The following is a 23,165-nucleotide window of genomic DNA, read 5'->3' as shown; positions in this document are numbered from 1 at the left end:
TTTATAACAGTAATGTAAAGCGAATATGTAAACAAGAACAAATATATATCTATATTCTGTCAAGTAATTTCGGTAACAAGGTTGTTATAACAAGGAGAGATGCAAATAGAGAGACAAGGGAGGTTTACGTGATGAGTGTATTGGAGAGTGTGTATGTGTGTGGGAGTGCCTAACAAGAAGTGTGCTGGTGTGTATAACAGCAACTTCACTTCTTTCCAGACTTTTTTATGCCACCGCCGACCAAAGGACCCTATGGATAGAATGATTAAATACAAGCAATTCCATCTGTGTAATCGATCATCGGCGAAAGAAAGGAGACACTCATCACACCGGATCGTACCTTTTGTGAAGCCTTTTCCTTCATTGCTTTAAGAGCAGCCTGTTCTTCCCTCTGCTTTTTCTGAAATTCAATGTCGGTCTACGTGATTATATGAATGAGTATGTAGTAGTGTCGTCAATGTGATGGTAGTCTGTCACGGTGATTGATTTCAATGAATGGTTGTAAATGTATACCTCGTCCAACTCGCTGGCATCCTTCTTGGCAGCTTTTAAGGGCTAAGTGAGTGTCATGAATATGATGTTAGATATGTGGTACATGAGCAAGGATAGAGACCTGATTATCATGCTATTACGCACCTTGAGTTTTCCACCTTTTTTTAAGTTGTTTGTTTGAATAAGTGAGTTAGTAAGCATGAGAAGAGTGCGAGATCGGCCATAATATATTCCGTACCTTGTCGACCAGACATTTCTTTGCTTGAATTGTTTTAGATCTTTGTCGTCTACTTGATTTTCTGTTTTCAATAAGTCGGGCAGAAACTAGACGTTGAGCTATAAGCAAGACAATACACCACCTTATAGGATAGGATCGTATACGACGGATGAACCTGTCGACGCGTCATATGTCGTGTCTGATGGCTCGCTGTCAACAGTCAGTCTTGTTTAAACCAAATGTGAATATGAGGATGGCATCTACTAGCAGCAGTAACGCACCATTCACCAGTCCATACCTGCATGCTACTAATGTATTCGACAATCACGGCGCAAGGACAAGAGTAAGTCATATAATGTATTGTACTGTGTTGGGTTGAATCAAACATTGCAACATTTGGTCAAGCTTGAGAGAGCTCGTCGCATACACGTCAGACAACAACCATATCAAATCTGATTGATTACATCACGCATCAGCATTCATATTCACACTGCCGATATTCTCACACTCAACACTCTATAGAAAAACAGACTCGGTCGTGGTGAGGGTTCAGGAAGAGGCAAAACTTCTGGTCGTGGCCATAAAGGTTGGCACGCTCGTGCTCCCCGTGCTCTACCTCACAGAGGCTACGAGGGCGGCCAGACTGGTATCGTCAAGGCTCTCCCTAAATTCGGAAGGAGACCAACGTGAGTGATCGATGATATATACTGTATACACGATGGATGTTGTACTTTCTGCATACTACTCCGTCATTTGCACGTCTTCCAATTATCCAACACTCAGCTCACGCCCCATTCGCAATACAGCAACCGTGAACAGCTGGTTCACTTACATCTCGACAAGCTACAACACTGGATTGATACTGGTCGCATCGACCCAACTTCCCAAATCACCATCAAGGAACTGTATCAATCCAGACTCATTGGTGGCATGAAGGATGGTGTTGTCTTGTTAGCTAATGTAAGTTACTCAAGTTCCAAGTTACTGTTTTGTTGGTCATCACCTCACAAGACGGCGAAACGGCTAATCTAGTAGCACTCAAAACAACTCACACAGCTTCTCTCTTCAACAGGGAGCAGAAACTCTCACATCTAAAATCAACATCCAAGTATCCCGAGCATCCAAACAAGCTATAGAAAGTGTCGAGTCGCTGGGTGGCAAGATAACATGCGTGTATCTAGACAAGGTGTCGCTGCATGCTGCTAGGCACCCTTCGAAATATTTCATTGCTCCTTCTTTGGTACCTATACCCAAGACTGAAAGAGATGTTGGTAAGTTAAGGGTTACGACGATTGTGTGTGCGAGAAGTGTACTCGGGGATGGGAGATGGCACTCTTGTGCGTGGCAAGGCTGCATCCGCTACTTTCTCGTTGACTCTCTTCTCTTGTTTTTTTACTAGCACGGTATGCTAGTGCTACATACCGAGGATACATTGCTACAAACAAGGAATCAACATCCATTCCTAAAGTTGTGGCTCAACATAGATTCTGGTCATAACGATTTGGTTCATCATAAATAAAGCAATTTTCGCATTTTGTCGCACAATCTTGGGAAATGCTTCGACATTATGAAACCCGTAGTTCAAAGTTGGCTTACGATGTTGAGCAGACAACGAAGCATGCGTCTTCAAACATTCCAAAGTTTCTGCAGCTCGCTGTTTTGCCTGCTATTTAAAGTGATTTTTGCAAAAAGATTGTACAAATTAGGAACACACTATCTTTAACTTATCCTCCCCTCTCCAGACACACCCTCACGTCATACATCCTCCTTCGACCTCTTTCATCCTTCTCTTTCTCTACGCTATCTGAATGTATTCTCTCAACACGTTGAATGCCTCCTTTGAATCTCCCCTTTCCATCAACAGCAAGTGTACATTATATGCTGCTTCTCGCTTCAAGTTCTGTTTCTAGATTGAAAAAAAAGGCGATGAGAAAAACAAGCTAGCACATGATGCAGTATCGGATGGTGGGCTAATCCATAGTAGCAATATAGCATTATCATCCTCACAGCCCTAAAAGTACTTACTCCTAATTCTGCGGGTGCAGACAAGACATGGTTGTAATAATCTAACGCCAACTCTCGCAATCCACATTGATGAAGTGCTCGAGCGACATTGTATGCTGCTTCTGCTGATTGTTCTGATAATTCATAGTACTTGAATATACACGTGAATGCCTACAAGAAAGAAAAGAAAAAACTATAAGTGTTATGAAACGAGAGCAGATTGTGAGAGACATTTGGTACTGTACCAACCAAATCCATTCATTTCGTCAAATCTCGTTTTTGTCACGACACATGACACCCAAAACGCAACTTCTTACAGCCCAATAACTCACCCAAGAAAAAACCTTGTGTTTCTCTTCAGTCTTCCTCTGGTGCCCTTTGTGCAAAAATGCAATACCCAAGGACAAGTGCACAAAGGGATCTTCAGGTACTTGTTGGAGTGCTCGGCGGAAATACCATATAGCTTGATCAAAGTTTCGAGCACAATTCGATACATGTCCATACAAGACCAACATCATAATGTTGATGTCAAATTCATGCTTTTTGCCTTGTCTTATCAATTTTTCGAAACTCTTCAGTTGTCGACCAAGAAGTTTTATGGTGTTGGCCTGTGTATAGATATGGAGAGCTTCGGGAGTTCTAACATCAAGGAAGGAAATAGATGTCAGATGAAAATTTGAAGAGATCCGCCGCAGCAAAAAGGCCATCTGTTGATACGCGTATATGCTATTCTGTAGCGACAAGTACTTTGCTTACCCAATTGACAATGCAGCAGAAAAGAGCTGATAAGTATCATTCACAAAAGGTCGATATGAAATAAACCATCGTGCATGTTCAGCAGCCATCCCAATGTTATCATTGACGAGTGCAGCATCTAGTTAGCGACCAATAAAAGCAGCTCATGAACATTTGAGTTGGACGAAAAATAAAAAGGATTATGTTGTGGATTGCCCGAAGGCAACACTTACTCATCATATGGATGTGAAGTTTAGCACTTCTGACTTCATCATGATGAAAGACATTGGCAGAAAGACAAGTCTTCAACACCTGCTGAGATTCTGCTGATTCGCCGACAACATTGAGTAAATGGGACAACTAATACATAGTATGACTATTAGCAAAAAGAAATCACACAACAGGTAGTGTAGTCAACGTATATGAAACCCACCCTAATGAACATCTGATACCATTGCTCAATGGTCAATCCGAGCCATGAGTCATCTTCTGAATGTTGCGGTTTGCCTCTTGTCTTGAATCCAGGAGCCCTTCGATGTTTGTCACCCTAATGAGGGGTGACAAAAAAATGTTAGGTGCTACATATACGTAATGGACGACGGATCTTTCCGACAGCGCGCTACTCTAAACCCCACGAGACCATGTACTTACATAAAAGGCCTTGGCGGAAGTGAATTTTGACAACAATTTTTTGGCCTCTCGAATAAATCGAACCTGCCCAAGTTGCAAGAAAATTTGGGCCAGTCCGAAAATGCATATCCATATGAGAACAGACATCCACTTATGACTTACTCGTGATCCAGGGTCCTCAACCTCCCGATATGCCTCCATCGCAGATCGATATAAGGTTATATTCTCAGCAGACAAGATTCGTTCTCGTTCCTGCTCTTCAGCTCGCTTCTTGGCTTTTGCAGCTGCGTTGATTTTGGTCTTTGATGGTTGATTAGGATCAGCGGGTGGTTTCCTGTCCCTTTCTCCAGGTGCGGCTGCCTCAACTAGTTCATTGTTGAGAAAAGGTGTACATTAGCAGGTTGAAATCCTTTCACAAAGCAAACCATATTCATGACTATGACTACATACTTTCTTCACCCAATTCAAAAGCCTTCTCTTCCTCTCCCATGGCTGTGTAAAGTTGTCGTAATTCTTTCTTGGCTTGAAGTAGATCGGGCTTTAAAGCGAGTACTGCAAACGAAATATTTTAAGACCGAGAATCATATGATGCTTGAATCTTTGACCAATATTTAACGTTACCATGTCGATACCATTGCTCCGCGAGTGAATAATTTTTTAGCTGGAAATGGCAAAAGGCGACACGACATGAAACGTCTGCATCATGCTAATTGAACAGGTACCGAGTAAGTTTAACGTGTACACATTATGTGCATTATTCACTAATGATATAGTCATAGAGACCCGTATACAAGTTTACCTCACGAGACGAACGAAGGACTTCAAACGTCGCCAATGCGTTCTCAAACAGACCTTTTTTGATGAAGGCTTCAGCAACCTGCATCATTAGGTCTATATGGTTTGGAACCACGTGGGGCTGATAGAGTTTGCTGAAATGATCCTTTGTTCGTTGCAAAACAGGTCAGAGCCATGACGCGAAAAGAGGCGAATACAGGTTCCTTACTACAGCAATATCAACTTGATCCAACATGAGACGACATATACCAAGCTGAGTTCGAAGCTCCATAGGCATTCGTTGATTTTCAGGCATCATAGCTGTTTCGTAAAACTCTTGATCATCAGGCCTGAAATCCCAATGAGTATCACGAGCACGACCTTGTAATCGTCGTACACATTGCCGAATCGTATTGATACAACGGTCGTATTGTGCTGTTCTGATATACAAGCCAGCCAAAGTGTTGATGTCTGCATATCTCATACGACATGGTACTACAACGCGAGCTCCCAAGTCCAATTCGTCGTCTTCGTCGTCCTCGTCCACGGGTTCCAAGGGATTCATTTTATCAAGTTCGTATAAATCTTCGTACAAGTTGATTGCTTCTCTGGGTTGATTGACACGGGCCAGGAGTTTACCTAATTCGCGAATTACTTGAGGATTGTGTGGAGATATGTTGAGAATAGCACGGAAGCCAGCGATGGCCTAAAAACAAAATGTGTGAGTGTTGATGACACGTTCCATGAATTTCTCGCCACTAAATAGGTCGTACCTTGGAATAGAGACCACGTTCAATTAGTAAGACAGCTCTATCCCACTGAGCATTCAGGTCCTCCTTGTCTAGCCTGACTGCCTTGTTGATACAATAAATGGCTTGATCAAGATTACCAATTTGTCTACAAACCACCAAAAATGCAAGATGAGCAAAAACAGACTATCGGTGACTCTAGAAGAATATGTGCTATACCTGGAATCGACTGCAATCTTCTTCCACAAGTTGGCATCCGTTCCACCCAAATGAGCAGCAATCAAGTTTGTCTGAATGGCCTTTTCAGTTTCTCCCTTCGCTTCTAGCACAGCGGCCAGAGTAATCCAAGGACCTTTAGCACTTGGAGCTCCACGAATGACCTCGTGCAAGATTTGTAATGCTTCGTCGAGGTTGTTCGTAGCATAAGCCATATTGGCTCGCCCTACCAAGGCCCTTTGTTCGTCACTCAAATTGGACTCACGGATACGACGACGACGCTCCTAAGTAGCAAAGAAATATTAGATACCAGCCATGACTTGTTTTTGCAGTTGGCAGTTCGTGAGCAAACACATGAAGAAAACAGTGATGCTGTACCCTTCTATTGTCTCGAGTAGCGTCTTCGTCCAAGAGTTGATCGTATTCCTTCATAGCTTCTTGATCGTCTTCAAAAATAACATCATCGGCACCCCTCTCAAGACCACTGTCACGTACAGCAGCATTCATAGAAGCTCTAAGAAATAGAATGGACACGGTCAACATACTATAAAAGTAAATAACTTGATTCACATACCCAACATCTTGAGGAATAAGATCATCTCTGTCATCAGGTTCGTCTTCTTCAAAGATTAGCTGATCACCACCCTGCAGGTCGTCTTCTCCATCGTGATAGTCTTCTCCGTCTTCATCAAAGGATGCATGGCCATAAGAATTATCGTCTTCTGGAGCTGGAACTCCGTCTTCGTCGTATTGTAAGCTCTCTTCGTATTCTTCTGCTTCTGGATCTGCATCGTCAAGTATCTTGTAGCCGTCATCATCGTCATCGTCGTAGCCCTGGCCAGTCATCAGATTGTTGAATGAGGTTCGCAAGTCCATCTTGTCCTTAGGTCTCTGTGGGACTGTTGGTTTTCTTGGAGTTTCGAGATTTGACAGGTTTACTAGTGACTCAGGCGGTTTTACAAGACACTGATTTTAAGACTAAAAAGATTGAGATTACATGTGTCTACAGTTTACATTCCAATGTGTGATTTTCGGGACAAGAAACACCCAAACATCTCGGGGTCGTGGAATTTCGTGACATTTACGCGAAATGGACGTAGCTTGAGGGTTCAACTATTGCTAGTATGTATTGAATGGAATGAAGATCTAGTTGTATGTGGCTTTGGATCGCATCTTTCACCAGCAGACGCCATCACAATTTGCATATCAAAGAATGCTTAAAGCTCACACAGTTTCGTAGCTGAAACATACGAAGTGCATCTATTATTCTATGCACGTACTTTATGATGTAAATCCGTGTTTCATCAACCACTTTTGACGTGTCAACCCCAGAGAACCACAGTCTGCTTTTTTAGCTGTATTTTTAACTCGCTTACAAAGTGCTAAAGAGCTGCAGGACAAGAGATACTGATCCAATGCTGCTTTTTACGTCGTATAGGGTCTGTGTCATACAATTCAGCGCTTTGCATTCCAATGTTCACTCATGACGCTCTTCGGTGGCATTCGTTTCTCTGTCACTCTTCATACTGGTTCGAAAGATGGAACTCGAGTGCTTCAACCTGCGCGAGAGAATATTCTGACCATCAATCATCTCCCAGAGGTTTCTTCTGGTTGCTAAATACAGAGGAATCAAAAGATGAGAATTGCCAACTCGGATACAACAATGTTAATAACGCCAAATCGAGTTTATATAAACATATGCAGAAAAGAATAGAACTCCAACGAAAGTTGGCCTGCAAAACGTTATGATGTTCAAGCTCGACCAGTTTCACTGTAACAAGTCCTCGCATTTTAAAAGCCCGTCCGTAGACTCATAAGCCCCTCCGACTCTTTCCTTGTTTTCCGCTTTTTCTAACGGTTGGCTGGGGTCAGCTGCCCATAGCCACCAAAAACAAACTAAACCTCCACAGATTCGAGAAAAGCTAAAAATAATAACAAATATGGCTCGTTTGAGCAAAGTAAGACGTCGGAGCATAACATTTGCCTTTGAAACGCTGCATTTAATAATGAAATCGATTATTAGATGTCGGTGGTTGTATCTGCCTTGGTGGTTTTGGGAGGTGTTACTTTTGCGGACCCAATAGCATCATGCAACAACTTGTAAGTTAGGACGTTAGAAGTGCATCCATGTTTTCTTCGTATGCATACCTTGATAACCTTGACTCTCCCACCTCCTCCCTAGTTATACTGTTCAGAGCGGGGACTTCTGTTACAATGTATATTTCTCAACAATTGTTCAGGGGTTTGCGCCGTACAGTCCATACCGGTCGCTCATCAATCTACCTCTTTTCTGACTCCTAGATTGCTCAGAATCAAGGCCTTGCGAGCTTTGCAGTACTGGAACAACTAAACAGTGCTGGTATGTGTGTTTTTGAAACAGTCTTGCATACTTGTTTGTGATCACACCGAAACCACATCCCTGGTGGATCGATCAAGAAATATATATTTCTCCACTGATGCAATTCTTGGTTTTAGGCACTGCTTTGGCCTGTGAGACGGTTCCAATTTTGCCTGGTCAAATTCTGTGCATCGGTGCAGCTGGTGCTCCTGCGGCAGGAGGCTCTGCGGATGGAAAATGCGGTGCTGGATTTGGCAGTTGTGCATCTGGATGTTGTTCTCAAGTAAGTTCGATGTTCGTTTCTGATGCTGTTTAATCTAGTTCACGGTTAAGAAACCCGTTGTATTACTCACAAACTTTGAATTCACATCGACCTAGTACGGTTACTGTGGTACAACAATTGATTATTGTGGTGCTGGTTGTGATGCCAATTTTGGGTCTTGCTCTACTAATGGTGATGGTGGCGCCCGCGTTTCTACTGACGGAACTTGTGGTGGGAATGTCGTCTGCCCAACCGGCGAATGCTGCTCACAATACGGATTCTGTGGAAGCTCAGCAGAGTAAGCTATGAACTTGTCTTATTTGGTCGGGTGTGTTTACGATTTAACTGACTTCGATTCGAATAGCTACTGTGGTGCTGGAGCCACTACGACTGAAGCAGGACGATGCGGTGTTGCCGATGGACTCACATTTGGAACATCGTGCACTGGGAATCTCCAATGCTGTTCCTCGTTTGGATGGTGTATGTGGAGTCGACATTCGGAGCACTTTGGTTTCGAAAACATCTGAATACCAAAACATTCTCTTTAGGCGGTAATACTGCTGCCCATTGCGCTACCGGGTGTCAAGCAGCTTATGGTTCTTGTGGGGCCAACACTGTCGTCGCATCTCCAGTCGCCAGTGCTGCTGCTCCAACTGCTTCTCCCGCAGTAAGATATCGTATTGATGTTCTGTTGTAACCATAGCATCAACAATTTGTCACATGTTTCTTGGTTAGGCTGCAGGTGCTTCCGCTGGTCCTTCACCACTCGCATCAGCTGCTGCGTCAGCTGCCCCGTCACCAATCGCATCGCCGTTTGTTGCTTCACCATCTGGATACCCAGATGCTTACGGCAACCAGTGCTTTGACTATACATTGGGATGTAAGTCTCACTTGAGTACTTTGTGTTGTAGAATTGAGATTCCAAACTAACAACTACTACAAACTAAACAGGTCCAAAAACCTTTAACTTCATCGATCCTACATCCCGAAAATTAGCAAGAAGAGGAATAAGACCCATTATAAATTATGGTAGAACCAACCTTACCACAGCTACTCTCAATAGCGTTAACCTGACGTGCAACTATCAGAATGGAAATGTCTGTAAGGGTAATCTGACTAGTTCCACCTTATTCTGTGAGACCCCCACAATATGCTCTGTTCAAACGACCAGCGATTTTTGCTGTCAGACGTATGTACAAGTGCTTTTAACCCCCTGCGCTCATTGTTTTGAAACTCACAATTGACATCACATTTCCTATCGGTTATAGCGTAGATTTGGCTGGTAACTTGCTAAACATAACTGCTTCGGTTGAAGGATCATTGGTCATGACTTGTGCTTATGGAAACTCTGCAAACACCTGTGCTTATTTAACCAACTACATCGATCTTTCCATTGGCGGCTTTCCCCTCGCCAACGGCACGCAAGCATGTCCATCTGCCGTGCGAGACTGCTCATAATCTTAAAACAGAAAGCCGGGCCAAAGAACATTGTCTAATGAAAATGTTTATCAATAATCAATCGTCAGAGCGATTCAATAAAAAACTTGTTTCGCACTTACCATTAAAATCTGAAATCAATCGTTATGTCAATATGTTTTACACGTATGTTCTCGCGTGTGTGATTCAATATTAACCAGAATCACGCTTCTTCTCGTTCCAAAAAGATGGGCAAGAAGAAGAAAGGGGCCAAAGCAAGCAAATCGACAGCTTCTAAGGCCACCACATTAACTGATGCCCAATCGGCTCTCCTGCTCTTATACTTGACGTATGGTCTACGCAGTTTTACGAAAATCGCTCCATTTTTAACATTCTTGGCGATTTAGGGTGGAAGCTCGTACCCGATCGCTTGCATTTGCTCGATACAAACTGAATTTTGAGTAAGCTCCCATCGGAATCTACTTAGCCTAATACCTTTAAACAGACATCAAATGCTCATTTAATAGAAAAGTCGAATATGGAAAACTGCGTGAAGGGCTCAAGAAAGCAGAGCTGAAAACGGTTGGAATTTATTTAGAATTATTTTGAACGCGTTAATAGTCTCATTAACATGCTTTCTGTAGTTTGATCATCTGAAGGACTTTACACTGTCACTACACGATTCAGGCAATCCAGCAGACATGAAACTATACTGCAAACAATTTCTTCCTGATGATGACATATTGCGTCAACGTGCTGCTATTAAAGGTAATGGCTCTCTCTTCTTGGTCATCAAGCCAAAACACGAGGTCTAGGTATTGAACGCTTATCCATACAATAGCTCAACACGACACAATCCACAAACTCCAATCCGACTACGCTACCCTCCTCTCACAAATACGCGACCTCCAAGAATACGGCACAAGATCAAACTCGCCTACAGGAGAAGCATCCCTCATCCGTCAGCTTCGTCAACGCTACAACCAACTCGTGTCGTCCCACCACACCGAAATCTCCAAACTCGAATCCCGTCACAATACAGTCAAATCTGTAATCAAATCCCGAACAGTCATTGCGGAGCAACGTGCGGAGTCCGGTGCAACGATGGAAGAAATGTCCAAAATGAATAACGGGATGGTTGGATCCGCTATCCGAAACGGGAGACTCAAACATCGACATCAGGCCATGATGAGTGAGCTCGAGAGTATGAGCTGCTATGTACGTGTGCTTGAAGATGATAATGCTAGGATGGTTGCAATGGCTAGTTCCAGAGAGTGGATTAATCCTGTGGATGAAGATGAATTCAGTGATCAAAATATTCAGGATACCGCTTTAAGGATATTCGATACTTTGAATGATGAAGAGGACGACGATGAGGAGGAGGAGGAAGACGACGAAGATCTGTCGGAATGGGCTTCGAATTTACCTAGTGATTCTGACGATTCTGATAATGACGATGATGGAGAGGAGGTGGAACGAACACCACAGCAAATAGAAGCTGATAAGATTGTTGAAATGTTACTTCAAGCCACAAGATACCAAAGAGACATTCAACGTATGCAAATCATAGGCCAATCTGCCAACGTCACGCGAGGCATGGAAACGGCACTCGGAGCCAAGTTCTACGATGGAACACATCAATGAGTAGCTTAACAAGTAGTAAAATAAAACCCTAAAAGTCTCAAAATGGTGCGGTTGAGTAGTAGTATGATTCGCAATATCCACGCGTCAAGGGGCGACTGACTACCTTTATATGTGATACATAATCACATTTTTGTGCTTTGACACGTCGACGGCAATGGTTCCAAGTTCTTTCATGATGCCAATAATAGTTCTATCGAAATCATTTTCAACTCCTACATTTCCTCACGGCAAGGATTCAAGGGAAACAAGACAAGATAGTAGAAAAATGGATTACAAGGGATACGTAGATATCAGATCTACAAGTTTGAATACGGATGTCCCGGACAAAGGAACTGTATTTCTCTGAAAGTCAGATCTGCGTCAACATCTGCTATGGGCAGATTGTGATGGAGGAAACTGTAAGGGGCAACAACAAAGTTGGAGGACTGGGAAGAAAAACTCCAGTTCAAGGTACTAGGACTAGATGCTTTGAACGGTGGTTGCTCCACGTGTCTACTTCCCAATAAAACTTTTGATTTTTGGGAAGGACTGGGAAAAGGATTTCAATTCAAGGCTCTAGAATCATCAAAGGAACGGGAATTGCGTCCCTTGTTAAGTTCAGCTTTCTTTATGCCAGTTTTTCTTGTGTTGGGAGCTTTTGCGAGTGGCGATCGAGTGTATTGCTTTTGCAGTCACTTGAGATAGTCGATATGATAGTACTCTTGTAGCGCTCAAACTTAACAAAGCAAGTCATGAGATAAATGCATGTGTAAACGATGTTTGTTATGTAACTATACAACCACAAAATTTATTCCCAAGCTTTTACAATCCAACCAGATTTTCACCTATTCACTTATTCTTTACGCCACAATCCACTCTTTCCACCATCCTTCTCAACCAACTCCACATCCGTAATCCTAATTCCCTTATCAACACCTTTACACATATCATATATAGTACAGCAGGCAATAGACACAGACACCATAGCTTCCATCTCAACACCAGTCCGGCCCTCACAATCAGCTCGAGCTTCAACCACCACCGCATTCCCGTCATCCTCAAATTTGAAAGTCACTGACACATGCGACAGGTTTAGTGGATGACATAAAGGAATCAAGGTGCCTGTTTGTTTGGCTGCTTGTATTCCTGCTATTTGAGCAACAGTCAAAACATCTCCCTTTGTTATCGCGTTTGTCTTGACGAGATTATATGCTGTGGCGCCTAGATTTACTCGTCCACGAGCTATGGCGTGGCGTTTAGTGGTTGGTTTGGAGTTTATCGACACCATTGATGCTCGTCCCTTGTCATCCGTGTGTGTCAGGCGAGGTGAAGTCGAGTAGTAATGTTGTTGATGATAATTTTGCTGATGGGTAGGAGTGAACGCAATTGATGAATTATTAGAGGTATACCACGATGAATGTAATAAAGGTCGTCGTGTATGAATGAGGTGTGAATGATGCAACAAAGATGGTGGTATATTAAATAGGCTTTTGCTTAATGTCGTCACAGATGCAAACGGATCTAATAGAAAAGAAGAAGCATTAACCATCGGACGAAGTACTTTTCCCGACATTGTTAAAAAACGAAAACGTGAGCTCATATTCTTACCTATAATGCACACGAATTCAAAAGAAGGATAAATTAGCCCCCAATGAGGATCATGGGCCGATTGGGCATTTTGGCGAGCTCGAACATACCTGCGTGCTGCTTCTTTTTTCGTTTAACTACGTTTGAAACAGAGAGTGTTTGAGTGCGAGGGCGAGGAAAAAACAGCCTTCAAAAAGTCTCGAATGCTCACCTGCAGCTCCAATGACCTCCAACAAGTCCTGATCAGAAGCACCGTCTCTCATAGCATCTCGTAGATTGACTTCAGCATTCCCAAACAAGCAGACCTTCATATTTCCATCAGCCAAAATCCGCAGTCGATTGCAAGTACCACAAAAGTGGTCACTCATGGATGTTATAAATCCGAATTGGCCTTTGAATCCAGGAATAGAAAATGCCTTATTAGAAGGGGAGTCTGTCTTTAGCACCGTGCATCCGTTGCGCTACTATCACTTTTCTTTTGTGCCTCTACCTTTGAAGTATCATTTGGTTCATCCGATATTTTCGTAACATTGGGATATTTATTCCTGATATCTGCTAATAGATCCGTGTATGGTACCATCTTGTCTTGATTCCATTTGTTGCCTAATGTTTATGTATAAGCACAAAACCTCTGAGAATGACAAGCTCTCGATAACTGAAATTCGACTCAATTAGCTCGTACCATCGAACGGCATGTACTCAATGAATCGAATATATATCGGCCAATCTTTGGTCAATTCGACAAATGGAATGACTTCCTTATGATTGACGTTTCTCATGACGACAGCATTGAGTTTGATTGATGGGACGTTTAGTTTGATGGCTGTATCTATTGCTTCCATGACAGCCTCCCATCCTATTTTGTGACATCATTAGTCAGTATCAGATACACAAAGAATGGGTGTGAATGTCAGCAATGCGAAAAAACGAAGGTCTCCAAGAATATACACGAACCTCTTCTACGTGTCATGAGCTCAAACTTGAACTTGTCAAGTGTGTCTAGGCTGATATTCAAGCTGTCAAGGCCATTCTTGACTAGCTCAGGCAGTTTTCGCTTCAAAACTATGCCATTCGTAGTCATGGCAATAGTCTTCAATCCCAGCGGTCGTAACTCATTCAAACCAGCTATTGGAAAGTGTGAGTGTGAGAATGATAGTCGAGCTGTAGGATAAGCAAAACAGTCCGACAAATGGAAATATTGATGACGTTCAAGCAGGTTAAGTTTGGCTTACCGATGATATCTAGCAAGTCAGGGCGAACAGTAGGTTCACCACCAGTCAATCGGATTTTGGTCACACCTTCTTGAACAAAGAGCCTTGCCAACTTTAGGATTTCGGTAGTGGTCAATAGTTCTGGCTTGGGAGTCAACGGTACTCCCTCAGCAGGCATACAGTATGTACCTTGTGTGAGTTAGACAGTGTGAGGTTGAGGAGAATATGTTGTTCAAGCACGGGCCAAATACACCATCAAGTTGGGAAGCTTTACATCTTAGGTTGCAACGTTCCGTCAGGGAAATCCTCAGATAAGAATGTTGGCGATTGAAGGTATCAGTCAGATTACTTGAGAATGGACGTATGTCATCTATGGCTTGCAGCTTTGCCTAATATGGGTATTAATGATCGAGTCAGCACGAAAAAGAAAATGAGCTCATGTTGATGTTGATCTGGTTTGACGTCTTTAGCACTTCGGACCAGAGTAAGCTTGTAGATACCTTTGCAGCTAGCCTGATGTGAGTAGGATCAGGCTGTATCGGCTGGATCTCAGTTGAGATTGCATGGGACCATATCTTGATACTGTTTTGAAGCGTTACAAATGTCCTTGAAGGTCGACCAACCACCATGCAGACAGCCCCAGGAAGCATCGGGAACGGCAATCCAAAGTGCTAAATTATAGCCTCCTTCCTTTCTGTCTATCTACTATGTACGATTAGCTTCAAAGTTTGGTGCTGTTTGCTGAGTCTGAAAGTTTTGTGATTCTCATGGACCAAGTAGCATCACAAGCTGACAATACATGTTATTTTATAGTGAATTCGCCTCGTAATTGCTTGAAAGAATCTTTCACCACAAACCACTGATCAACGAGTGAAAGCATCAACCGTGAACTGTACCAATGTATCTCGACATTTCGAGGACGCCTCTGTACGCGCAGGACATGTTGGGATGGCAAGCGCACCAGTACTATAGCTGTTTCTTGCATCTTAGTGATGAACTGAATCCAATGATACATCCCACGTTCCGCCTGGTAAATCCATGCAGTTGCCCTTTTTGATGTATTGGAGGTCTTATTTGAGGAGAGTTGCCGCTGATGCCGTGGTGATGAAGAGCGTAGCTAGTACGAGGACTAGTGCCAGAAGAGAAGAGAAGAGTTTCATGACTGTTTTGTTGCATTGGGAGTTAAACGCCGGCGAAATGTTTGGAACAACTTCATTTGCATTAGCAAGGGAATAGAAGATCGATATAATTTACGGTTTAGAGTACGTACGATGCCTTATTTCAACTGTTACTAATAATTTCAGGGCTAAATCCTCGAGGGGAATGTGAGCTGAGGCGTTTTGTGTTTAGCGGATGTCTTACCTTGTTCAAAGGAAGGCGCGTGTCGAAGAAGAACAGGGAACGTAAATAGTATTTTCCTTTCACTTTGTATTACTCAAGCTGTCCTCGCTTCAGAGTTGCAAAACGTTCTAAGAGGTACAACAAGAATTGTAGCAACAACAAACTACTGGATCCCATTTTTGAATGAGAACATGCATCTTCTATATATTTCCATCAAGTTTACTATGCCTTAGGTCGACCTTCCTCTACAACAAGATTAGGCGTTGACGATGCTGTTGCTGCTCCACTACCACCAGCAACAGGAGTCTTAAAGCTGGTCGACCCCAAAAGCATTTCATCAACGCCAGGTTTTTCCCTCGTACTGTACATCTTTTCGACTTTGCTGACCAGATTACTGTTATCCTTACTATTCGACATGCCAGTTTGCTGTTTAACCCATTCCAAAGCATCATCAAACGACTTTTGGAAACTGAATTCGAGTTTGGGGAGATCAGTGTCCTTGATTATTGCCTTTGTGAAAATGGTTTTAGACATCACTGGATAATTGTAAGCAAAGGTTGTGAGGGCTATGCCGAGTGGGAAGAGGGTTCTCCATACAAAGTTTCCTAAATCAGCGTTTTGTCAATGAAGGAGTCTTGCAAGACAATTACACAAGTATATGCAAATCAATAACAAATCGCTCGAGTGTTGCACATACGATTTCGAGACAAGATAGATCCAGCAAAGAACCCAATAGTCACATAAATGCCGCCAGGCAGTAACGTATCTCCTTTGTCTGCATAACTGACTACAACATCCTTCAGCTTATTCTCATAGCCTATCCATTCATCCACGACGTGTTGTATCGATTGTCGAGTAGTTGAGAATGCATCTGTGACTGTATGCCTTGACTCTCGAATCATTACTTCCAGAGTTGACGGTTCTTCGATAATCACTCGTTGCTTTTCCGGCTGGTCGTATATTGGTAGTTTCTAAATGCCGAGAGTAAAATGGGAATATGAGTATTCTGAGATGGCTCGTGTTTGACTTTGAATGAAAAAGCTGAAAGTTGAGGTGTGCGATGTTTCCCAACAAATGTTTGATGCTTTCGTCATAAACCTACAGCCTTTGGCGATTGGAAGACATTTCCTTCAGCACATATTAAGCTAGAAGGTATAGCTATAGCAGTTCCAGTTAAGAAGAATGCCAGCCGTGACGATGTTGATTGCTGATTTTCATATTTAGAAAGTGTCGAGTTAGCGCCAAACGAAATGAAAAGTCAAGGAAAGGATTCTTATGCGTGCAGCTTACTTGTATCGGCCTTGCAAATCTGGAGAACATGGCTTCCTTTTGCCACACGCACTATTAAATGTTTTGAGGAATTTCGACGGCAATGCAGGAAGCTGGACGCAGTCAATGCAAGACACGATTCACGTATATAACAATTTAGAAATACGAATAACGCTCCGCTATATCATTGCTAGAACGGCATTCTATTGAACGCAAAATATCATATTTTGGTCATCGGTCTCAAACAAGTGACCCTCGCTTCCGCTGAAGTACTCCTCCATTGCCAATGATATCGACTGACATTGAATGACTGAAACAAATAGTAGTCTGGAATGTGTTGTCTGGTTTGCTCTATGGCCGCAAATCCGATGATAACCCTTTTTTTGGCTCTCCATCTATACCTTCACAAACCGATGCACAAAGTATTACGAAGCATGCGATGAGAGAACTGGATGCTACAGTCACGTCGTCCAGGTTGTAAAGCTGAATCTCCTTGGAATGTGTAAGAGACTACTGCTGTATTGTCGACACCAATGGTCGTCAGACAGGCTTTTTGGAAACGAGAGTGTCAAGAGGTTACCACTCCTGTGCCATTGCCGACGTCTCTCTATTCGAGAATACGTGAGTTAAAAAGAGCACACCCTAATTTATTTATTTTTGCTATCATCCTAACACGATCCCTCTATTCAATTGTGTAAAAAGAAACAATAAACACGTCCATAACTGTTTCAACCGCTCCTGTGTCATTTCAATGCTTGGATCTAATGATTTTACAGAAAGATCCGCTCGTTACAAGAATGGTTCTATATTGAATTCTAGTGCCGAGCAAGGACTATCAATCTTGAAGTTGATCAAGACTGTAGGATGCAACACCCCAAAAGTCCCAACTTTCATCGTGTTGTAGTAGACGTCTGCACATCGTCCAGGGAAAAAGGTGGGATCTACATTAATAGAATAGGGACGTGTGAAAAAAACGTAGACGAACAATTTAATAAGCAAGAAGGTCATACTGCTGGATTCAGTGATATAATATCCACCAGACTCTCCTACTGGTACGAGACGAGTAGACAGCATAGTCATTAGATGATCGAGCAGACCATGAATTTGCTAGGAGAGGAAGAAACATGAATGAGACCCAAAAATCGATCTATTTATCTGTGGATGACGACGCTCTCTCTCTTCTTTCTCTCCCTCATCCAACAAGACCAAACAATCTACCTCAAATCCAGCAAACTTGGAGCAATACACAGCACATAGATTCCTTTGATTACGTGTCTTGCGTTCAAGTGATAAATCCTTCAGACACACATCAGACACCTCAAAGATTTTTAATGGTAGCGTCATAGTTTTGTTGGATGACACTGTTTTCAATAGTCCTGGTAGTAGTGTGCTTCGAACTACCTGGAAGTCCACAGTTCGTGGATTGGCTAATACAACGACTTCATTACCATCATCAACTCGATTGAGCAGTTTGAAATTTTCATCATGAGAGCACTAATTGGGACAGGGAGAGTGGTGAATAAGATTGTTCGATACAATGATTCAACCAATGCTCGGTATTGAATTCCACTCGTTTTTGCGCCACCCTCCAACATCAACAAATTGAAAGAACAACACTCACCAAGATGAACGGCAAAGCCTCTGTATATCCAGACAACGCAACCTCCCGTCGCAGCTGATCCGTCAACTTGTTTACAGGCAGAGGAGCAGCTATAGTATTAGCTATAGGCAACGTCTTTGGTATCTGATTATATCCAAACCCAATAGCTACATCCTCGATGATATCACATGCATGCAATACATCGGATCGTGTAGGTGGTACTTGTACAGATATCATCTTACGATCAGATGATACTTTGGCGAGGAAGGACATCTTCATTAGGATTCGTACGATTTCGTCTGGTGGGATACGAACTCCTATGTCGTTGCAGATGTAGTCTACCGGTACGTCGAGTGACCGTACAGATAGGTCGGGGTAGATTGTTGATGAGCCATCTGGATTGAAGACTCGTACTGGCTCGATGCTAAAGGGCGTTATAAGAGGTGATTAGCAGAGGTATAAAAAGTAGTGGCTCTGAGGCTGCCACAATTTTTTTCCCACACCACGCCACGTATTTTTTTTGCGATTCAACCCAACTTACGTGAATTGCTCTGTACTGTACTGAGAGAACATGGTCACCAACATATTCAAGGCAACTTTAGCCTTGGTCAGATCCGTAGCAGTAATGTCAATAAAAACGTTTTTAGTATTCAAGCTGATTTTTGAGAGATTCGAGTTGATGATGGGTGGAAGGGACAAGACTCGTCGTTGGGCATCAAGAATTACAGGGTAGACGGGAGAATCACGTATGATTGGTAGAAATTTGGCGATTGATCTGTTCTCAGCTTCGACCTACAAGAACAAATTGGAGTATTAGAGATTTGACCAGGGGAGCAAAAACGGTTCACTCGGATCTAAGGGATGATTTCGTACATCATAATAATGCATCAGCTCTTCACCATTCATGACTCGACTACTGTTTAATGGAGCAAAGACTATATCCTTTGGTGGTAGAGCTTCGTACGTGAATGGACCTTCTATCGAGTCCAAGTCATGTGTACCCATTGAGACCAGCTGTCTCCTCCTATTTGTGAGAATTCCTGTCAGATTCTCACGAAAACAAGAGGTGCAGTGAACTATGGAGCTTGAACTTGTGCAGTGAATGATAGCGCTTCAATTCAATCTCTTCAGGCTCGTTTCGATTTTGCGCGAGCTCAAGCACATGTCAACATGATCGTAACACGAGAAAATAGCCTTAAGCGTATTTTCCGTAGAGCACTGACCTTCCAAGATTAGCATGTAACTTGTCCTGCAAGTCAATGAAACTGGCATATGTAATAGGGTCAAAGGTAATATTCCTCAAGATAGCAGATACACAAAATGGCCGAATTTGTGCCGTCTAATAAAAGGCATCAAGTTTCAGGAAGAGATTTACAAAAAAGAGGACTGCACGCTTCGACGCTTATAACCATTTACCTCTGCTTTGATATGGAGCTCCTGCATTTTGGTAGGCGTTGACAATTGATAATCGGGTGCTGGACCACCACTTAGAAAAGTCTTGACTGCTCTAGCAATGCCTTCCAAGCAGTTCATATCGTATCTAGATAATGTGAAGAGCAAAGGGTTATAAGTGCAAAAATGTTGGATCTTAATCAAGGTATACAATCACTCTGTAATACTACCACAAATAATAACAATGCATACCTGTTTGCAGGAATATCAATTCTATAAATCCCACGATTTGATAGTCCTTTAGCCTTGTCAGCTCCGACTTCTTTGGCAGCCATTTCCAATTCGGTGGTCTATGCGACATGTTCAATATCAGCAAATGCTGTATCATTTTCAACCTGAAATGCATCTAATAGGTTCTTACATCATCTTCAAGTTCTATACCGAATTCGAAGCACAACTCTTCAAATTCTTCAGTTGCTATTAATTGGTTGAATGTCATGTCAAATTGGATGCCATCACAGAGAGAGAACAAAGAGAGATGATTTGATAGATGCATCGTGAATATTTCGTACTGAAAGTTCGTCCAAGTTCCTTGAACAGGTATTCCTACAATTGGAGTTCCTTTGTGTTAGCCTCGTGTCATAAAAAAGAAAAGCTGCTTGACGGAATTTGCAAGCTTCTGGCAAGATGGTGGAAGATGCATGCAAAATGGTTCTTAGCTTACCTTGTCTACGTTGACAGTTGGCATGTCTCCTTCTCTTTCGTGAAGCTTTTCTGTTAGATAATTGATGACCGTGAAGCTCGGATGCGCTAAAGTTCAATCTCTGTCTTTTATTGCGCTCAAAAATTCATTACATTCGCTTTGAAAACTCAATATACGCGGTATTACACGTCACTCAGTCTCTAGCTGATTCAAAATATATGAGATTTGTATTGGTCTTTTCAAACCAAAAGAGTCTAACAAAACATATTATAGCTGGTCTAAACATTTTCATCTTCCTCCTTCATTCTATACCACCACTACTACTACTCCTGGTCAGCAAGTATGATCTCATCATGTACAGCACTTATAGCAAATTGTGCATCCTTAGCTTGGATGACACATGATATATTGATTTCTGATGCTCCTTGTGAAATCATTTCAATGTTCACTCCATGCTTAGCCAGCACCGTAAACATGCGACTGGCAATACCAATCATATGTTTTAGCTGTCCAATGAGGGATAGGATGGCTAAATCCTTGATAACGTCAACCTAGACGGAGAAAACAAGGCACTCAGATTGGTCTTCTATACATTCTCGAACGATCACCATGCATTTATAATAGCGGGGTCAGCGAAGGCATGGATTACAAAACAATTCTAACAACAAAACATGATGACACTCACAATGCCATGAGCCTGCAGCTCGGCAATGGCCAGCTCCAGTTTAGTATCATGCACATTATGTCCCAAGGCCATAGACACATGCACTTCACTCGTAGCAATCAAATCAACGACAATCCCAAATTTGTCAAGAGTAGTAAATATAGATGCAAAGAATCCATGTGACACGGATTTTCGATTAGAGTGTACATTAATAACAGTCACATTGTCCTTGATGGTTACAGCTGTAGGATACTTTTCACTTCTTGGCTTCTTGTTTGCTGATGCTCCATTACTGCCATTACTGGTACCATTACTACTATACGATTTGATCATTTTACCATCCATGAACATACCAGGTGGCAAGATAACGGTTCCGGCACCTTCAGGCCTAAACGTGTTCAGTATACGTATTGGTATACGTGCTCTTATGACCTGCTCCATAGTAAACGGATGTATCACTTCAGATCCATAATACGTCAATTCTGAAGCTTCTTCTGGAGATATCTTGGCCAAGAGTTTGGCTTTGGGTGCTTTACGTGGATCAGCTGTAAATATCCCATCGACTTCCTTCCATATTTGTAATTCGGTACCATCTACAGCTACAGCAATCAATGCCGCAGTGAGATCTGTATATCCTCGTCCAATAGTGTTTAGAAGACTGCCTGGTACTGGTCCGAAATATCCTGTTACGACCGGTACTTGGTTGGGACACTCTCGTATGGAACTTGCCAGTCGTTGTGTTAGGTATTGGTAAAAAGTATGATCTAAAGATTTTTCATCGAATTGACGGTCTACTACTTTTTCTAGATTCACATATCCTGCATCCACACCCTAATTTGTGATAACAAGTGGTTGTGAGACGGTGACAACAACAAAAAACCACAACAGTCCTAGTCATAAACTCTCAAACGCTTGCTTGCATGACTGCACGCTACATCTTATTCACAGTAGAGCCCTACCTGTGACTGCAAGACTGCTGTGAATATTCTAGCAGACAGCTTCTCTCCAACACTAACTATAATATCACGCGACCTCGGTGATATCTCATCAATGATCTAATGTGGCGTGCAGAGTATTGTTAGTATTGATATTATAAAGGTAGAGAGAGCAGCAGTACGCCTTCACTCAAGGTTGTCCACATGCAGTCCAAAGGAAACTTCGTTTTGCGGTTATGAAACGCACGCGTTTTATTTACCTCAGCAGCACCCAAAAACTGTTTCAAAGTCTTGCACTCATGTTTAACATCGACTTCAACACCAGCTCGAATATCAGCTGAATCAACAGCTAATCTGACAGCTTTCACATGATCCTGTTCAATCTTGTCAATAATGTCCAAGTATCGATTCGAGTTTGGAGTCAAGGCTTCGTGAGCTGCTTCTAGTAACCTGTTTTAATAATACGAAACCGTGTCAGGAGGTGATTGCTTAATGATTTCAGATGACAAAACTCAGCGGGGCTTTTGGCTACCTTGAAGTAGTTCCTTCAACTTTTTTCTGACTGCTCATGGCAGACAAGACTACAATGACTCGATTCGTATTTAGGCTTGATCTAAAGTCAATAGTGCATGGTTCTTGTTAGGTCAAGGTCAACAAACTTACAATTTTTTTGATGATGTGAAAACGATGCGATGTTCAAACCAGCACTCCAACTACCAAAGACAAAATAGATTCAAGCACTTACTTGACAATCTTTGCGACATTGAGCAATCTCTCAGCAGTTCCTATACTGGTTCCTCCATACTTTTGAACTACACATGGCAGGTTTTCGGTTTCTGCTGTTGCATGCATTCCAGGCGTTGACAGATGATATGTAATGGATTGATTTGCGATTGAAAAGGTCCAGTGGGAAAGCTTAGAAGCCTTGCAAGTTAATTTGGTGTTGGTTCTTCAACTGGCTTTCAAACCTTTTTTTTTCGTCCACAAATTTGGATGACAATCAAGAA

General features: G+C 42.4%; 7 protein-coding genes across 7 annotated transcripts; 2 read left to right on the top strand and 5 right to left on the bottom strand.

Moving 5' to 3' along the window:
- Positions 1-962: 962 nt before the first annotated feature.
- On the top strand, positions 963-2,206 carry SmJEL517_g00635 (uncharacterized protein; the record flags this gene model as incomplete). The annotated part of the gene is made up of 5 exons (XM_031166564.1): positions 963-1,052; positions 1,232-1,395; positions 1,516-1,669; positions 1,782-1,980; positions 2,109-2,206. The coding sequence occupies 5 exons, from the start codon at positions 963-965 to the stop codon at positions 2,204-2,206; spliced, it is 705 nt and encodes a 234-aa protein (XP_031027517.1).
- Positions 2,207-2,504: 298 nt separating this feature from the next.
- On the bottom strand, positions 2,505-6,693 carry SmJEL517_g00634 (uncharacterized protein; the record flags this gene model as incomplete). The annotated part of the gene is made up of 16 exons (XM_031166563.1): positions 2,505-2,615; positions 2,735-2,884; positions 3,058-3,352; positions 3,470-3,587; positions 3,682-3,808; positions 3,882-3,995; positions 4,100-4,162; positions 4,241-4,443; positions 4,529-4,630; positions 4,700-4,784; positions 4,878-5,018; positions 5,082-5,558; positions 5,626-5,749; positions 5,821-6,101; positions 6,196-6,331; positions 6,392-6,693. 16 exons carry the CDS (start codon positions 6,691-6,693, stop codon positions 2,505-2,507), a joined length of 2,829 nt encoding a protein of 942 aa, XP_031027516.1.
- A 1,064-nt stretch (positions 6,694-7,757) lies between these two features.
- On the top strand, positions 7,758-9,875 carry SmJEL517_g00633 (uncharacterized protein; the record flags this gene model as incomplete). The annotated part of the gene is made up of 11 exons (XM_031166562.1): positions 7,758-7,775; positions 7,841-7,917; positions 8,000-8,033; positions 8,119-8,176; positions 8,293-8,438; positions 8,534-8,715; positions 8,782-8,897; positions 8,966-9,084; positions 9,153-9,297; positions 9,369-9,518; positions 9,691-9,875. The coding sequence occupies 11 exons, from the start codon at positions 7,758-7,760 to the stop codon at positions 9,873-9,875; spliced, it is 1,230 nt and encodes a 409-aa protein (XP_031027523.1).
- A 2,434-nt stretch (positions 9,876-12,309) lies between these two features.
- On the bottom strand, positions 12,310-14,904 carry SmJEL517_g00632 (uncharacterized protein; the record flags this gene model as incomplete). Its single annotated transcript, XM_031166561.1, has 9 exons — positions 12,310-12,977; positions 13,154-13,180; positions 13,255-13,459; positions 13,534-13,646; positions 13,726-13,899; positions 13,998-14,168; positions 14,276-14,443; positions 14,529-14,643; positions 14,755-14,904. The coding sequence occupies 9 exons, from the start codon at positions 14,902-14,904 to the stop codon at positions 12,310-12,312; spliced, it is 1,791 nt and encodes a 596-aa protein (XP_031027522.1).
- A 913-nt stretch (positions 14,905-15,817) lies between these two features.
- SmJEL517_g00631 (uncharacterized protein) lies at positions 15,818-16,915 on the bottom strand (the record flags this gene model as incomplete). The annotated part of the gene is made up of 4 exons (XM_031166560.1): positions 15,818-16,200; positions 16,293-16,566; positions 16,698-16,802; positions 16,886-16,915. The coding sequence occupies 4 exons, from the start codon at positions 16,913-16,915 to the stop codon at positions 15,818-15,820; spliced, it is 792 nt and encodes a 263-aa protein (XP_031027521.1).
- Positions 16,916-17,653: 738 nt separating this feature from the next.
- SMI630 (phenylalanine---tRNA ligase) lies at positions 17,654-20,604 on the bottom strand (the record flags this gene model as incomplete). The annotated part of the gene is made up of 12 exons (XM_031166559.1): positions 17,654-17,805; positions 17,875-17,971; positions 18,083-18,358; positions 18,486-18,888; positions 19,006-19,256; positions 19,338-19,488; positions 19,688-19,803; positions 19,881-20,004; positions 20,109-20,206; positions 20,278-20,333; positions 20,429-20,462; positions 20,581-20,604. 12 exons carry the CDS (start codon positions 20,602-20,604, stop codon positions 17,654-17,656), a joined length of 1,782 nt encoding a protein of 593 aa, XP_031027520.1.
- Positions 20,605-20,882: 278 nt separating this feature from the next.
- Positions 20,883-23,010, bottom strand: HOM3 (aspartate kinase; the record flags this gene model as incomplete). The annotated part of the gene is made up of 6 exons (XM_031166558.1): positions 20,883-21,110; positions 21,245-22,054; positions 22,183-22,278; positions 22,419-22,608; positions 22,691-22,771; positions 22,904-23,010. 6 exons carry the CDS (start codon positions 23,008-23,010, stop codon positions 20,883-20,885), a joined length of 1,512 nt encoding a protein of 503 aa, XP_031027644.1.
- Positions 23,011-23,165: the final 155 nt, after the last annotated feature.

This window comes from Synchytrium microbalum, assembly GCF_006535985.1.
Source record: "Synchytrium microbalum strain JEL517 chromosome Unknown SmJEL517_scf0002, whole genome shotgun sequence".
Classification (NCBI taxonomy): domain Eukaryota; kingdom Fungi; phylum Chytridiomycota; class Chytridiomycetes; order Synchytriales; family Synchytriaceae; genus Synchytrium; species Synchytrium microbalum.
Note: the sequence above shows the minus strand (reverse complement) of the source record. Positions and strands in the feature narration are given on the sequence as shown.